Genomic DNA, 17,659 nt, shown 5'->3' with positions numbered 1-17,659 from the left:
AAAGACCATCTTCTTTTACTCGTCTATTTTACACTTCTTTTAAGTTACTCACCAAAATAAGCACACAAGTCAGACTAGGCATTGTAAATCCATCCATGTTTGCTTAGACTCAGAAACAGACATGGCTTTCCAAGGAGGAAGCTATGCTGCGTTCATGGGAAACTCGGAAAATAAATTTGTTTTGAAGTGATGATGCGTTCACTGGAACTGGGAAAAAAAAATTATAATTTAATATAACCTTTTACATGTTTTTATTTATCAAAAAGTTATTTGTGTGTTTATGTTTAATGTTCTCAAATACAGAAACTTTAATAAAATATACATTTTTTAAATTGATTTAAAAATGTTGCACTTTTTGACAAAATATCAGTCAAAACACCGGTAAACTCTGAGCTAGGACTCTTGGGATCGGCATCGGACACAAAAGTCTGGCATCGGTCAGGCTCCAACATTGACAACTCAAGAAATTTGGTTCTCCCAAATATGCAGGGAAAAAAAAGGAACTAGGTAGTTACCCAAGTAGATTTTAGTGAAGTAATTATTACTAATTATAAACCCTTACTCAATTAATTTTCCTCATCACTACTTTATCTTGTACTCAAGGAAAATTGCTCCACAATAGCAGTACCTGTAAGGATTTCCAGTAGAGTGTCCGCATCAATTGTAATAGTTTGAATCATGAGTTTAATGATGATTCCTGTGTCTCTAATGATGACTGATGTTAATAATAACATATTACATCTGGCTTATTAAAAGTCCCTCCCCATGCTGGTCCTTAAGGTTTTTTAGGACGTCTGATTCTAACATTAATCACAGTGCGTTGGAAAAGTTAGCTTTCTGTCAAATTACCTGCGATTGTGTTTGATTGCTAGTTTTCCTCTCTAAAGTTCAAGGACATTTTTGTTGTAGATGAGTAAGGCCACAGCTACCTATAATGATAACCATGTGTTTTTTAAACAGAAAATTCATCTTACAAAAGTAAAATGAGACAGACAAGTTATGCTGGATAGCTGCTAAGTTGCCAGTGAGCAATAATACCTGCTTATTATACTTCTCAGTGTTCTAAAATATTTATTTCACTTCACAACACTCACAACTTTGCCCTGTGAACACATTCAATTTATTATTTTCCCTGAACAAAAGGGGTAGTTGCAGATGATCTGGATAAGAAGCCAGAGGCCCAGAGGAGCCAAGACCATGGGAGAGATGGATGTTCTTGCAGGAGACTGGAACCTGCAGGGAAGATAACTCACCCAGACAGTCCCTTTATAGACCGGGGCAAAGCAGGGTATTACAATAATAACCCCCCCCCCCCCCCCCCACACACACACACACCCACGCACACACAGTTACTGTGTGCATAACACAACAATGACGTAAGCAGACGCAGCAACAATGTATGAAGCAATCAAAAATCACATTCATACAGGCCACAGCCCTAAAGACAACTGAATCCCATCATAGACATCTTCTTTAGTAACTTTAAGTAACATTCCAATGAATACGGAAGAGGCTTTGTATTAAGGTTAAAGTCTTATTCAATGGGAAAAGATGGGGAAAATAATACAAAACAAGGCCAAACACAATGACAAGCAGCTCCACAGGTAGGTTAGGAGTGCAGCTCAACTAAGCTTGACTAACTAGATCATAGTAAGTTCATGTTCATAGGCCACAAATTAGGGCTGAAAATAATTGCAATTTTTCTGACCAATATAGCAATTGTTGTTTATAATAATAGTATATCCTTTAAAAATAAAACTTCTATTTATGAGTCTACTATTAATAAGATACAAAAATTCTACAGAACATCTAAAAAAAACCCATTTATATATATATAGTGTAGATATATAGATGCTAAGCAAGTAGGTTGTTATTAAGTAACTAAAGTTTATTTATATAGTACTTATCAAGACTTGCAATTAAAAGATTGCACTGCTTCGAATCCTGATTGGGATATGAAATCAAGCAGTGGCTCAGTCATAGCATACATGCACAATGCAGACACAGAGATGGTACGTAAACACAAACACACACACACACACACACACACACACACACACTTGTAAAAGGACAGGGCTGTGCTTGTGACAGCGCTTTGGGAACGAAGCAGACCTTTTCCCTCTCCCACCAGCTGCATTTACTTCCTATCGTCTGAGAGATCTTTAAATGCCTCCTCCCTCAATCCCTCCATCACTCCCTGCCTCCTTTGTTTGTTGTTTTTCTTCCCCGCCTCGTACAAATGGTAATGGCGATAATGTGTGTGGGTGTGAGAAGGGAGGGCACTGAAATCGAGTAAACACGGCTCTCAAAACGACATGGCAGTTGCCACAACAGCAGTTGTCACACAAAGAGAGAGAGAGAGCGAGAGAGCGAGAGAGAGAGAGAGAGAGAGAGAGAGAGAGAGAAAGACTCCAAAGGGGACATTTAATATAGGGGGGTCCCAGAGGGAGGCCAGCAGCAGACCCCCCCTAGAGAGATGGGAGATTGAATGCTTCCTCACAAGCGCATCACTCCAAAACAAATATTGAGAATCTGGGTTTTGTCTCTTATCCAACAAGGTCAGTCCTCCTGACAAAGAAGAAAAACTTTGGGAAAAAAAACCCCCAAAAAGATACTAAAAAAACTTAACAAATGCAGTTACGGTTAACGACTTTCTCCATCGATACAGGTTTTCTTACTCCGGCTCTGATTAATTCCAGACGTGCGTACTTAAATGTGTGACGATTCCGGAAAATAGCCAAACATAAAGAAGTGTCGAGAGACTCCTTTACAACAAGATTACAATGCCAAAGTAAGGACAATATAAATCAATCATAAGGGCAAAAAGCAACACCTTCTCTGCTGCCAAGACCACTAAGAGGGGGGCTGGCAAATACATACCAACTGTTTCAAAGCGTAAGTTAACTTTCATTATGGTGACATGGTGAGATCATTTGTGATTATTCTAGTGTCCTGATTTGCACCCAGGACTCAATGACACCTTTCTGACAACGGATTTGTCCAAGAGCTGTTTGAGATTCAAAGCAATGAATTTTTGAATTTATCCTATGGAGTAGATTAGGAGAGCGGCGTAAATGACCAGAGTGATGTAAAAAAGTGCAAAGTGAAAAATAATCCACGGCGGTGAGACGGACTATCCAGGAACTGAACTCATTTAACTTCGACATCATGACCTGAGGAATTGCTCAACTGCCAGTTACCCTGTTTGGCTTTAGTTTTATTATTCTATTTACAGGGCCTGCAACTGATCACTATGACTCAAACATTATCTTCTCCTCAACAAGATCATAAAAAAAAAAAAGAGATAAAAATAGTAATTCTGTGTAATGTTCTATATATTTCAGTGAACATTTTGATGAAATTAAGAATCTTGAATTTAACCTATGGAGTAGATTAGGAGAGCGGTGTAAATGACCCGAGTGATGTAAAAAAGTGAAAAGTAAAATATAATCCACGGCGGTGAGACGGACTATCCAGGAACTGAACTCATTTAACTTCGACATCATGACCTGAGGAACTGCCAGTTACCCTGTTTGGCTTTAGTTTTATTATTCTATTTACAGGGCCTGCAACTGATCACTATGCCTCAAACATTATCTTCTCCTCAACAAGATCATAAAAAAAAGAGATAAAAATAGTAATTCCGTGTAATGTTATATATATTTCGGTAAACATTTTGCTAAAATTAAGAATCTTACATTTGCGAACACCTGCCTAAGTACCCTAGTTAGTAGTCTTAAATTGCCGGCCTCAGATTAACTCATGACAAGAGCTCAGTCTCCAGACAGCAGGTGTCTCATCTAGACGATAGATATCTTGTACCAAAAACAGACATTAATAAAGCACGATTAAGTAAAAAAAAAAAAAAAAAGACAATAGACAACCCCCTGTAACCCTTTTAATTAAATCGTCAAATTGAAAGTCTTCTGCCTTTTTTTTTGTTTTGTTTTTTTATAATATTGTATAAGGTTTCAATTTTGAAGACAAAATTAAAGCTCACTTTGTCCAAACACTGTAATCAGCGTGCTGTTTCTATTGCCCGCCTTCCATATCTGGCTCATGACAAGGGCTGGCCACATGCGAGCCAAGCCAAGCCTTCCCCTGGCACTTAATTGCTGAGTCATAACAGCAGATTGAGCTCCAAAAAGCAATATGTCCAAAAATCAAATGCGGGTAGGGCGGACGGGGGCCAAGATAGCCTGACTCGTGCGAAGAAGGCACATCTATTACACATGTACGAGTGCCAAAGACGTATAAGTCATTCGATGGCGGACAACAGACATCGGCGAAAAAATTAATTGCCGTGCAGTCTATCGTTCAATTCCCAAACTAAGTGCGTGCCATATAAAACGGAGACCTTCTGAAATTAAATCACACCAGCATTAGTAGGTAATAAAGACTTGTCTAAGTGTGGATCAGACCACGGTTTCAGTTCAACCGCTTCTTTTCCGCATCGTGCCAACTTGTAGACGTGGCACCGGCTGACCCCGCCGCCCTCAACAATCAACAACCTCCATCATAACATTACGACCTGCTGTTTTATTGATTTGGTTAAAAAAATTTCACCGTGACTGCTTTCGAAGGAACATTACTGTGGCGATTGTTACATTTTTACTATTTTTTGGGGTGAGATAGGTTTTGAACTGGTATCATGGGGAATATTGCGGCGCAATATTGAGCCGGCTTCTCCCTCACTGACCTTGACATACATGAGGAAGGATAAAAAGGTGAGAACTTCAAACTGGAATGAATTGCTTAAAGGAAATTTGCGTTTTTATTTCACTTGATCCAGATTCGGACAAGAAGTTCAGAAGCAATTTAATCCTTCTGTGTTCAGAACGGCTATTGGAACTGTGTTAGCTCAATTGAGGGCTGCAGGGGGGGGAATTCACATTCTATCTCTTGAAAAATGAAGGTGTATTTACACCTTTGAGCATCTGAAAAGCAGGGTTAATTAAGCGATGCATCTCGCATATTTATGACGAGTAACAATAAAAAAGTGAAAACTCAATACGGTGCTGGTGCTGTAGGGTTGCCAGTTCAGTCAACTGAGTTTTGCTGACTGTATGTCCCAAAGCAAGGCATTGCAGTTTGTATCTGGCAACCCCCAAGTCAAGTGAAGCAGTGCCAGCAGATGGATAGTTCAGAATGTGGTAGCATTTAAAACAACTAAGATCTTGTGTGTAGGTTTTTATTCTTACTTTTCATGAAAGACGCGTGCATCGCTTACATTTCTCTGCCTTTGAGATGTCGGAAGGTGCATTTCCCTAATTTCACAGCTGCTCGGCTAGTCATGCAGTCTTGCATTGAACCAAAACAGTTAGCATATCAATATCTTGGTTCTGGACCCAGAGATTAAATTGGTATTGCCCTTCTCAACTAAATCGAGGCAAGATAGACAAGAAGGACATTGCACATGCAGTACCCCTTTAAATACCCATGGATTTTTTTTTTTTTTTTTTTTACTTCTTGCACATCTGATATGATCAAAAAACAGGGGGAAAAGGGGGAGAGAGGGCGGTGTGGACTTGTGAGGCAAGGCAAGCTCAGACTGAAGTTGTCAAGCATCAAGCGCCCGTCGCTCTCTTTGTTGTGTTCTCCAGCGCAAACCAGCCAAAGAAGTTTGTTTACACTGGACACTGTAACCAGTGCGCCTCGAACCCTCAGTACAACATGAGTTTACACACATTTGTGCAATTTAGAAAGATTGATATATTTCCTGGCCCGCGCCCAACAGTAATTTATGTTCTATCTGGCTGAATGTATCTCGCTTTGAGATCTTGTGCGCCTTATTCATGCGAAAGTGATTTGAATAAAAGCAGACTAATAAAATGTTCTTACTCTGAAGGCTCGATTAAATTGTAATGTTTGGCAGACCTCTTCGGTTTTGGGGGGAAACATTGAAAGTTGAATGGATGGAGATATTGTGTCGACAGAACGCACACAACATACAAAGGGGGCACATAGCGTCCCAGATTATGCTATATGAGATTCTCAAGCCCCACAGGCCATTGGACTATAAAATATAGACTTGAAAGAAGGGGAGAAAGAGAGCAAGAAATAGGGGGGGGGGAGAGCGAGAGAGAGAGAGAGAGAGAGACAAAGTACGAGAGGACATTAGAGGATATCTGATAACTCTATACAGGTAGAGATGAGAGGAGATGCTGAATATAGAAAAAGGCTCCTGGGCAGATATGTCTTTCTAGCGAACTAGCCTGGCCTAATTGATGTATACGTGATGTAGATGACAAACTAGACAGCCGTGTGTGCGCGCGTGTGTGTGTGCGCGCGTGTGTGTGTACTATTGATCCAGCACGGACAAATCCATATTACAATCTTAACCCTTTGTAGAAAACAACTGTCAGTCGCCAATGTCCCCCTCAAACGAAACAACTTTTACAATGCTCACGGTGACATTGACAATGTCTATGTACTTATGTGATACTTAAAAAGAGAGCAACGATTTATGACAACCTAGCCCATGATTCTTCTACAAAAGCATTGCCTATAGCGCTGACACTAGAGATTTTTAGATGACGCGATAATCCTATAATCTTATAATCCCCTTTAATCTTCAAACTGACTTTAAAACATGCTTTGGCATCGTAAGATGTCTTTTTTTTTTTTAACCATTTCCCTGCAGAGAAAGGAAACCTTGGAATAGCATAAATATCACAGGACATATAAAACACATAGGGGGAAACACATCCTCCTGATTTACTACCAAAAATAAAAGCAAGTAAACACCGGCTTTGCGTCCGAGTCCTACCTACAGTAACATTAGAGGAGCTGATATGACTTTCCTGTGTGAACCCCCAATTTGTCCGAAGGCTCCACTCAAGCCGTTATCTGGAACAAATGTGGAACATGGCTACACATCGAAACAAAAGGGAAAACAAAGCGAGCACACTCTGAAAACCACTCTGAAAATCAAGATGAAAGCCACTTTGCCAACATCAGCATCAACCTCCACCCGCCCCTGGGTCAGTGCGCAGATAGAGCAGTGGAAACAGTGTGGCTCTTATTTCTAAATCGGTTAGGAAGTTTCCTGTTTATTTGGAGTGGAAAATTCCGCCGGCGCTAAAAACTCACTCCTGACTCAGCGACGGTTTGGGAAGGTGCAAATTCACAAATGCGTGTTAACGAATCGCGACGAAATTACAAATGAGAAGCGCGCGCTCGCACAGCTACGGCTTTGTCCACAGCGACGCTCCTGAATTTCACGTGCTGCCAACGATGTTTCCTCAGAAATGACAATAGCAATAAGCGGAGATACGGCGTCCCAAATAGGACGTAAGGGAGAAAAATAGCACGCATTCCCGGTGAATTACGTGAAAGTAAGGAACCAAAGTTATCCCGCAAATCGGGGGCATGGTTGGCGTTACGGGGGTTATGGACGGACTGCTACTTGATCGCTGACTCCTGATCTTCCGCCCCCCTCATTAGAGCTCGTCCGTCTTGGTAACGTTGAATCCCTGCCCAGGTTTTCGCCGCTAATTTTGTCATGTGAAATTGTACGACAGATGTCCAAGAGGGGTTTGGATCCCATTTGTTGCAAAAGGCTCTTAATGGCCTCAAATTATCTCCATCTAGTCCTTCCAATGGGCCCCCCAATTAAGTAATGGTTTGTGATTAGACGGCCATTACATTTCATTTTTGGCACAATCGCCGGATCGTTTTAACTGAAATGCAACCAAGGAGAATTTGCAAGTTAACCCCGCCATGTTGTTTTTCATGGGGACGTACGAGAGGGATACGGGTCTATTGTTTGTTGCGCAGGGTTCCAGCTGCGTTTTTGCATGTTTGGCTTTAAGCTCTCTGGCAACAATGTCCTGAGCTTTTATTTTTGGCGTGTTTAAACCACCAGTCAATGGAATGCAATACATGTGGAAGTGGAGTTGATCGCATTTCAAGGTGGGATGCATTCAATTCCGCATTTAATTCCACTGCATTAAGCGAGATTAAAGGAAATTAAAATTGAAGTGAAAAAGATGTTTTTTCTGAAAAGCACATACAGCGGTGGATTGAGGACATGATTCTCAGGGCCATCGGCAGAAATGACTGGGAGCTTTGTGATAAGGAGAAACATGGCTTAATGCATCTTCAATAGGTCATCCCTGCTCATTGTGTGTTTAGTATGGAGATCAAGCGAACTGCAAAAATTGCACTGGAGGTTTTTCTTCATTTTGGGCATGTTTTCCCACAAATACCTTGTGAAAAGTAACAGTAGGTGTGCGTTGCATTTCACAGTGTTCCACTGCGATAACAAAATGTATTTGTATGTGGCTAAAAAAGAAAAGAGACTACATATAGGAAATTATATGAGAAGATTTGTGTTTATGTTGATATTATCTCATCTTATCTGATATATATTGATTCCACACAATAGAATCTGGGCGTTGAACACGGCAATTTCCGGAAATTGCCGTGTTCAACACCCAGATTCCTCGTGTGAGAGGCGGCGAGGTCTTCTCTGGCGTTTCCTCATGGGGAAACGGGGACTACCCGGAGACGGCCCAGTATCGGAGCATCAGCGCAGGGGGAAATATCAAACACGACGATGTCCAATGTGATAACAGCAAGCCGGAGCAACCGGGGCTGCTCCGGCTTGCTGTTATCACGTTGGACATCAATTTTACTGTCATACTCAAATGAGGACTGGGAGTAGGTGGTTGGCTGACCACCACTGGGACAGGGAAAATTCCAGCACGGAACAATGGCAGCGGGGAATGCCGGGAGCATCTGAAATCCAGGGTTCCGGGGATAACACAGGAGTCTGGACCCACGGCGGACGAGGGGCTGATGTACCCACATTTCTTAATCAAGTGTTTTTTTCCTTCATATAATGTTGAGTAGTGGATAGCCATTTTCATCGGCGTCTCAGGACAGTCAGTCCGAAAAAAAACCGCTTGAGAATCAACTTAACACGGTGCACGAGGGTGAACAATGGCGTGATGGATCGCTGATTAAAATGGGAAACTTGGATGGCCAGAAATTATGCACAGGCCCTTAAAACCATAAATAAGATTCATGGAGACGCAGATAAATGATCATTTCATATTATTGCCATATTCCTCATCGGGGCGCTTTCTGAATGAATCAATACTGGTCTTGGCGGTGATTAGAGCGCTGATGGATCAGACCTGGGCGAGCCTCTTAATGGTAACGTCCTCCATCAACATGACTCTGGACTACTCTTATTCATCATAATAGATAAGGACACGAGCATATGGAAACCTTCGCTTTCATCCGCCATCATTAAGGTGAGCGATGGTGGCCGGGCCGTCACTCCGCCACATAGGCAGCTGTCAGAAGAAGAGAATACGTATTTAGCGGGGTCTCCATTTCATTTCCTCGGGGCTCGTTGGGAGTGAAGGACGAGGGACCTTCCTGAAAAACACCAGCGACCTTGGAATAAAAATGAGCTACGATTCTCTCTCTCTCTCTCTCTCTCTCCCTCCCTCCCAAGGTGACAATCCTCTGCGCCAAAGTGATATAACAAAACAAAGTAGACCGCGAGGCATGTCTTCGACACTCGCCGCTGTGATGGATGACATTGACAGACAGATGCTGGAAAAAACATTCTTTTTTTTTTTTCCGCCTCCTCCCCCAAAACACGTTAAAGTCCTCAGTGTCTTTCGCCCACTGTTTGCTCTTCCATGGATCAAATAGTAGAACATGCGATCCAGATGCCAGGCTTTTTGCTGACATGGCGAGGCTAAAACAAAAACTGTGTGACAGAGACGGCCTTGACAATTAGAGTGAAGGCCCTCTACCAGACAAGAAACCTCTGTCACAGAATATCATGAACGTGGTTTAATAATGCATTTTTCACCGTCAGCTTCCTGAATGACACTGGCACAGCGTCAGTGAGGTGACAGGCCATTGGAAGAATAAGTTCTAATGTGATATAATGAGCTAAACTGCTTATCGCAGGCCTACGCTCCTGCACCGCCAACGTTTTTCCTCAATGGTTTCTCATTGAGATTGAGCACCTGCGTATAAATCCGGCCGCATTAATTATAATGTGTCTGTTACAAAATGGGTGCTCAATCACCTTTTAAAACAAGAGCAGGTTTAGGGTATTATAGGTGAGGCAACACTGCCATCTGGAGGGCATTCGAGTCTGCGGGAACATGCTTGGGGGCTCGCACGGTTGACACTCGGACGACATACGAAGTAAATAAAGTGAAATGCGGAGATGAAGAAAACCTGCATATTTGCTTATATAGCTGCAAATCTGGAGACAAAATGCCAGCTTATATATTTAAAATATCAGTCAGACAAACAAAAAAAACTCAGCGGCATTAGAGTATGTTATTGGCGGATTTCTCTCCCAACATCTATTGCTTACAAATCCCTTGACATTCTCCATTGTTATGGTTACTATTATTATCTAGAGATTTTATCCTCCCCCATCTGGAGTTTGAGGCCACGGTGTATACCTGTGTGTATGGGGGGAGGTCAGGCAGACAGGATAATCGGGTAATAATGTGAAGGCACCATGTTGCCGCCGCATTCCTTCACCGGGGGGGAGGGGGCACAGGGGTCGGATCATTTATCGAAACTCTGTGGCGTTTTTATAGAGTTTTGGAAACGGCCGGGTGGTTTCCAGTCTAGCAACAACAACAAAAAGAGGAAGAGGACCCCCAGGAGCTAGACAGCCACACTGGAAAGTCAGGCGACTGACACACATCTGGGCTCCAGAGATCAAAGTGGCGATGCCGCTTGAAATCATCGATTGATCCTAAAACTAAAAACAGAACCGCAACCACAGATGGACTCCGGTGAAAGCAAAATACTGCATGACATTAAATCTTACAGTGGATTAAAGTCTGAAAGGATGCAGATCAGCTCAAACCACCGTGGTCTCTAACTGCGTATATTTGCAACTTTCACTTTTATCCCTTTTATATATTTCTATTACTATTTCATTTTATTACAATTTTCTATCTTTATTACAATACTGTCTATTTTCCTCTCTATGCACATTTTCCAACTGTGCATTTATAGAGCAATTTCCTTTGGGATAAATAAAGCTTATCTTATAAATAAAATAAAATAAAAGAAATATCACGCTAACCTCAGTAGAAAATAGATGCATACACCGGCATCGGATATGTGTCTGATAACAGGCTTTGATAGGGTATTGACATTTGAGAGTACATCTGATAAAAAAAAGTCTGAAACTATGTGCCATGACAAATATGTCACATACGTGTCAGAGAAGGAGAGTTGATTTCAGCATGTTTATCAATATCAACCAATAAATAATAATAATGATGATAATGATGCATCCCTGGAGCTCACCTTTGGTTGAACATCCCTCTGAAGTTGTAGTTTGCTCTGTAGTTGGGCATGGGCTTGGGGTCCAAGGGCCTGTAGATGGCTGGCTCCCCTCTCTTCATGGCCAGACCGTTGAGCTCCACCGTGGGGGTTATACTTCCTATAATACAGAGTGGAAACGTGTTGAACAGCGAGACTAATAAATGAAGCACGGTCAAACCACGCTTCGTTTGCCAAAGTTAATACTGCAAAATAAAAATCATCGCCCGGCCATTCTTTTTCTTAAAAACAGAATTCTAAAGTATGATGGCGCGCTCTTTCACGGTAAATTTGAATTTGTTCATTTCCATCGCAATTGATAGAGTAGCTAAATCAAAGAATGAATTGCAAAATGTGGAAGGAGTGGTAAAAAAAACCCCAAAAAACCTGCATTGCTGCTACACAGACCTGATTATTATATTCTGGCAGCATGATCATTTGAAAATTAAACACAACATTACTACTCCCTCCATTGAATATGGTGTATTTTGTAACCACAGTAAAGGTTGGCAGAGGAAGATGAAATGGCAAGGAAATTACTAATATGTCAAATAAATATAAAATCGAATCGGTTTGTTTTTTTCCAAGTACAAAACGGATGGTTGTATAATGAATCGTGCGGATTGTCTAAATGCCTTTTTGAAAGATAGTTCCCTTTCTACTTGAACAGAAAGAGTGCGCATGCATACAGGTCGGCTGGCCATGAAAATGTGAATGCCGCTCTATGTCGTTACAGAAACCGTGCGAGAACGTAGAAATGGAGGTCACCGTTTTCCATTTTCATATTTAAATGGACATTTTAATATTGTTAGACTGGAGCGAGGCAAGTTGTTGAAAAGGAAATGGTAGTGCACTATTGCATACATTTTTTTAAATGGTTACAGAAAGAACATAGAAGGTAACTGGATAGGAAAATCTCAACAGTCCTTTCCACTTTTCAATAAATATTTCAATATTCTTACACACAAACCAAGTCAAGTCTCGTGATGTAAATACATTTGAACTTCTCCTTTCAAATGTGCAAAACATGCATACTCGTATTTGAAAATGAAAACTGAAATATTACCGAGTAATCAGAGTATTACATTTAAATGTTAATATTGTTCCATATTGTGCTTATAAGAGATGGAAATGAACACAATTGCGGAACAGAATTTCCATTTCCCGGTTTGAATTAACATCTTAATAAAGTCACATAGAGCCTACACAAATAAGATAAACTAAGCAGATATTTTGAATGCCCGCCAAAATGGTCACGTGAATATTATTTCTTTTATACTAGTGATTGTGTTGGCTTTTGCAGAGAGGAGTTCGACTATTCAATATCTTGTTTTATTAAAATGTAACTTAGGCCCCCGTTTTCATTTCCTGGATCCACATGCTCTACAGCTCCCCCATGGCAGCCATTAAGACAAATACCCAAAAACCTTCCCCGGGGCTCAACTGTCACACGGGACGAGATCAGGCCTCTCTATTGGCTCCATTATTTCATCTTGTCTGTTGAGCCCATCGCCACAACAGTCAGAGCCCAGGACCACGTCCACATTGAATATGCAATCATGTCGCCTCCTTGTATGCAGACGACGTCTTACTTTACATTACATTGAGTTAAATGTCAACAATGGGAATTCTACAAGGCCAATAGTGACTAAGGCCATCACAAACTTTATTTTTAAGTTGAAAATCTGGAATTTCCCTTTGGGGATTAATAAAGTTTTTTTTATTTTATTTTTTATCTTAAAAGCAATATTGTCTGCCTCAGTAAACCCTGTATGACCTCGTAAAATCCACAAAAAAAATACATTTTAGATATGCAACAGGTACACCTAAATATTCTGAAATGGGTTCAATAGCTGCAAGACACCAGGATTACCGTTGTCGTTGTATACAATAGTAAGTACATAAGTATAACACGACTGATGAGCAGTAAAAAATAAAGTCATGAAGTTCACGGAGATAAATATTTGCACAGATGTTTCAAAATGACTTGTGTCATGAGGTCTCTCAGGCACAAACTGTAAATTCACTTTGTTCATTTATTTTCCCGAAAATGGATTGCCTGATATGGTTATCAGGCAACCAGGCAAACCCCCCCGGTTCTATATTTTCTAAGTCTCCATTTCCATTCCAGACCGCTGGCTTCTATGCGAAGGCCTCCCTCCCACAGCCCCCTTTGATGTTGCATAACCCAACTCATCACGGCGCTGTCTTAATCCCATTAAACTGTGGATACCGGGGCCCTTCATAACTCCGGCGCTGCAGAGGTCTGGTGTTGTCGCGGCGCGAGCGGTGCTTGTGGCGTCAACTTGGTCAGAGATGAAACAGGAGCCTGCGAACGGGGCTTTAATTAGACAGCTCCCCGTCGGGGCCGGCTCCGAAACTTGGCGCATTTGAACGCACGCGGTAGCTACGGTAACGGTACCGTGCCTGGACCTCAAACTCCACACTGTTGGAAGCGGCTCGACGGCGAAAAGCCGCATGAGGAATCTTGAAATGTTGACGAGATGGCAGCCGCTTTGCTGGACAGTCAAATTAACAACAAGAATACGGTGACATGGTGGGAGACATTTACCATCATCTAAAGAGGTTTTCTGGAGCCGGTTAAGTTTGGTAAGTGAACCGCTTGAGATGTCAAGCCTGGGTACGGCTGTACTCTGCTGTACTACAACCCTTTCCCTCAATCACTCAAAATATATAAGAATCTGATTTGTATCCTGTTTAAGTAGATTCAAGATTCAAGATTTTTTATTTGTCACATACATACTTTCATACATATATGCAGTGAAATGTAATGCAACGCACCCGGTGATAGCACACAATAAGTCCTAGGAAAAAGTACAAAAATAAAATAAAATAAAAAGTAGAAAATTCCTTTCTAATAGACCGACTAGCTGACTCCTAAAACGTAATACAGTAAGTGGAATACTTATAGAATAAGATAAAAATATATAGAATAAAATACAATAAAAATGAATTGAAATAAAATGGAATAGATAGAAGGAATATGCCTATGTATATACAGATATGTGCATTTAAAGTGGCATGTGAATTAAAGTGGCATGTGAGTGTGAATAGAGGGAGTAGTGTTTGGGATAATACAGCACAGTATACAACAGTACGGCGCAGCAATACGGCATCACGAACAACCCTGAACAGTGATACAGTATGCGGTACAGTATGCTACATACAGTACAGTAGGTAGTGGAGCCTAGTGTATGGCTCGGTTAGGACCGAGTATTTACATAACATTGGAATGACGCTAAATACATAAAATTAAATAGAAATGTAATACAAATTAAAATTAAAAAAAATTAAATTAAATTTCAAAAAAAGGAATGAAGCTAAATACAAAAATATGAGCACGTTCTAAACGTCTCAGTGGGCAAAAAATTACTAAATTGGACTTGGAGCTGCACATATTGAGAGCTGTATCCTTGTAATGACCAAGAGACTAGCCGAAAAGCCTTATTGCACCATCATTTGATCTCATACAGTTGGAGCAGCCTTTGCTGGCTGACCCTCACCTTAATTACTTAATTTATCCACATAAATAATATATGAATAAAATAAATTGGACATTAATTTGCCTAAAGGTCATCTCCATTAACACAACATTATGTTGGCACATCTAACTTGGAACTTGAAGCAGGGTTGGGCAATTTTTTCCCCCGCTTTGGATGTCTGTCCAAGAATAAAACGTAAAAGCCTATTTGTAAATGCATAAATCTGATTGGGAAAAAAAAGCTTTGTATGTCTATATTTAATTTGTATATAACGCCATATTTACTATGAAACTTGGCAAACTCCTCATAATTAAACTCTGCATTATTATTCCTCCTTGTCGGTGTTGCTGATGCCAGCGCTGCGGTACCTGGGTTGCTGTTGACGTCCACTTTGGGGGAGCGGGGCGCCGGCCTGGGCAGGACGCTCTCCGTCAGCGCCTTGGAGGCCGTGGAGTGCTGCGCCTTCTTGATGCTGGTGCCCTCCGCCTCCCACACCTGCTCCCCCAGAGACAGCTGCACAGTGAAGATCTGGGAGGGCGGCAACCACAAGGGAGAGACGTTAACCCGACGAGACGCCGGCGAGCTGTTCCTGGCCAAACCGACCGATCGCAAATGACAGGCCTAGCGGAATGAACAGCTTCAAGAAAGATCTGAAATTAAAAAAAAGTTCATTATACAGCTACACTCTTGTTGAAATTAATATATCCCCAATGATATTATTTCTGAAAAGCTTGTGTGGGGAAAAAAAAGGGAAATTTTTAACTTTGGATGGACACAACATCTACAGCAAGGTAAGAGTCTAGAAAAAAGGTTTCTATTCTAAAGGACGAATCATTCGCGGAGAGAAAAAAAACGTAAAAATAAATTAAATGTTCATTTTTAAAACCACAGTTATGTGAAGCGATCATGGTAAAAATCTCCTTTTGGAGTGATCACCTTTAAATATAACTGAAGAGTATTTGGCTTCCTCTTTCCATCTAAACATTGCCATTTGAAATGTAAAGTAACTTCAGTGGCTCCCGAAGTTTTTCCATTTTATAAAAATTATAAATAATAAATATATTGTAATATTATATAAAATACTAAATATAATAATGGGGTATAAAGTCAAAGCATATGCAATATATTTTAAGATGCAGTAAAATGCAATCAAGCCAAGCCAAGCCAAGTATTGATAAGCAGTTATGAAAATCCCAACTGACATTCAGATTTAAATACAGCAATAATCCAAAATGATCAATACCAGACGTATTCTCTTAAAAAGGTCTCCACCAAATAATACAACCAGAGACATAATAGAGCGGGTTGGTGTAACCAGCAGGGCTGATAAACCAAACCATGTTGTTCCTATAATTAGAGCTGAATGGTGGAATCAATACAATTTATTTTCTTTCAATGTCATGATATTGGGACGGAAATAAGACAGAATATTGTCATGCAAAATGTCGTCGAATTTCAAAATTTCCAAGTCAATGACTAAAAGTACCATAAATTCTGCATAAGAAGTCTGAAAATCACAAGTATTTCGTTTGATCAAACATTTTATCATGTATTTAAATGCGACGGATAAGCACATTGTATTCTGTGATTTTTAACTCTTCCACAATCATTCCGCCTCACGTAACGATGCATGTGCATTTAGTCCCCCTTGCATTAATGTCATTAATGCAAATATGCAGATCAAAATAACAATGCCTTTCCGGGACCAGACTCCAGGGACATTTCCAGGCATCGCACCTTGGCGTGTGCAGGCCCTCGTTCGTTGAGGAGCTTGTATTGTGGTTGGATCCTATTGAAACGGGCTAACTCATTCACCAAACACATCGGAGTTTTCTCTTTAGGGTTTGCCATGTTCTCCTGGGGCGGGCCTGCAAGCACAACGCAGGGATCCACGTTAGCATGGGAACCACATCAACTCACACCACAAGCATTTGGAAACACAAGAAGTAAGACATGAATGAAATGTATGGATATGAGCGGACTCTAGTCCAGTGTATGCAGTGTACAAGAGATACTCGGGCATTATTATCTGCAAGAAACAACTACATCAATTGATAAACATCTTTTTAAGTAGCCTGGACTTTTCCTTAACAGGCTCTGTTTAAAGCGACTTAACAATGATTTATAATAAATGATTTACAATAATTGTTATACAAAATCTATATCCAGAACCATTATAATTGGATAGAGACTATACATTGAAGACTATCGATTGGGGCTGTCAATCGACTAAAATATTTAGGGTTCGTGCGATTAATCGCATGTTTGTCCATAGTCAATTGCGAATAATTGCAAATTAATCACACTTTTTTTTTTACCTGTTCAAAATACTTTAAAGGCATCTTTTTCAAGCATTGAATACTCTTATCAACATGGGAGTGGACAGATATGCTTGCTTTATGCAAATGTGTGTTCACTGGAAATCCATTAACAACCCAAAGCATTACAAATATTGTACAGAAACCATCGAAGACATTTAGCATAAAAAAATATGCTCAAATCATAACATGGCACACTCAAGCCCAACAAATTTCTGTAAAACACCAAAATGCCCCGGCTTTCACTATTCACTCCCAAATTGGCCCCGGTTTTCACCACAATTAAAACAATAACGCTATACTTGTTTTCCGGCGTTTATATAGACGTTTATCCTGTTCTGTCCCACTCATTACCTAGCGCAATTAAAAAAAACATCCACAATGCATCGCGCATCTGACTCCAACACTGATTTGTCCGACGCGTCAATCAATCAATGTGTCATTGTCATGGCTGCTGCTCGTCTATCACAGCCGCTGTGAGCCACAAGCGTCACAGGCTGCCTCGCAGCTCTG

General features: G+C 40.7%; 1 protein-coding gene across 1 annotated transcript in view; it reads right to left on the bottom strand.

Moving 5' to 3' along the window:
* Positions 1-17,659, bottom strand: part of stau2 (staufen double-stranded RNA binding protein 2) — a 96,841-nt gene that overhangs the window by 76,213 nt on the left and 2,969 nt on the right. The window contains exons 3-5 of the mRNA XM_080019895.1: positions 16,566-16,696; positions 15,197-15,356; positions 11,311-11,446 (exon numbers count right to left, since the gene is read on the bottom strand). Of these exons, the coding sequence (XP_079876021.1) occupies positions 11,311-11,446; positions 15,197-15,356; positions 16,566-16,696 (427 nt within the window). The remainder of the gene's footprint in view (positions 1-11,310; positions 11,447-15,196; positions 15,357-16,565; positions 16,697-17,659) is intronic.

This window comes from Zeus faber (assembly GCF_960531495.2).
Source record: "Zeus faber genome assembly, chromosome: 19".
NCBI classification, from domain to species: Eukaryota; Metazoa; Chordata; class Actinopteri; order Zeiformes; family Zeidae; genus Zeus; species Zeus faber.
This window is presented reverse-complemented; position numbering and strand designations above follow the sequence as displayed.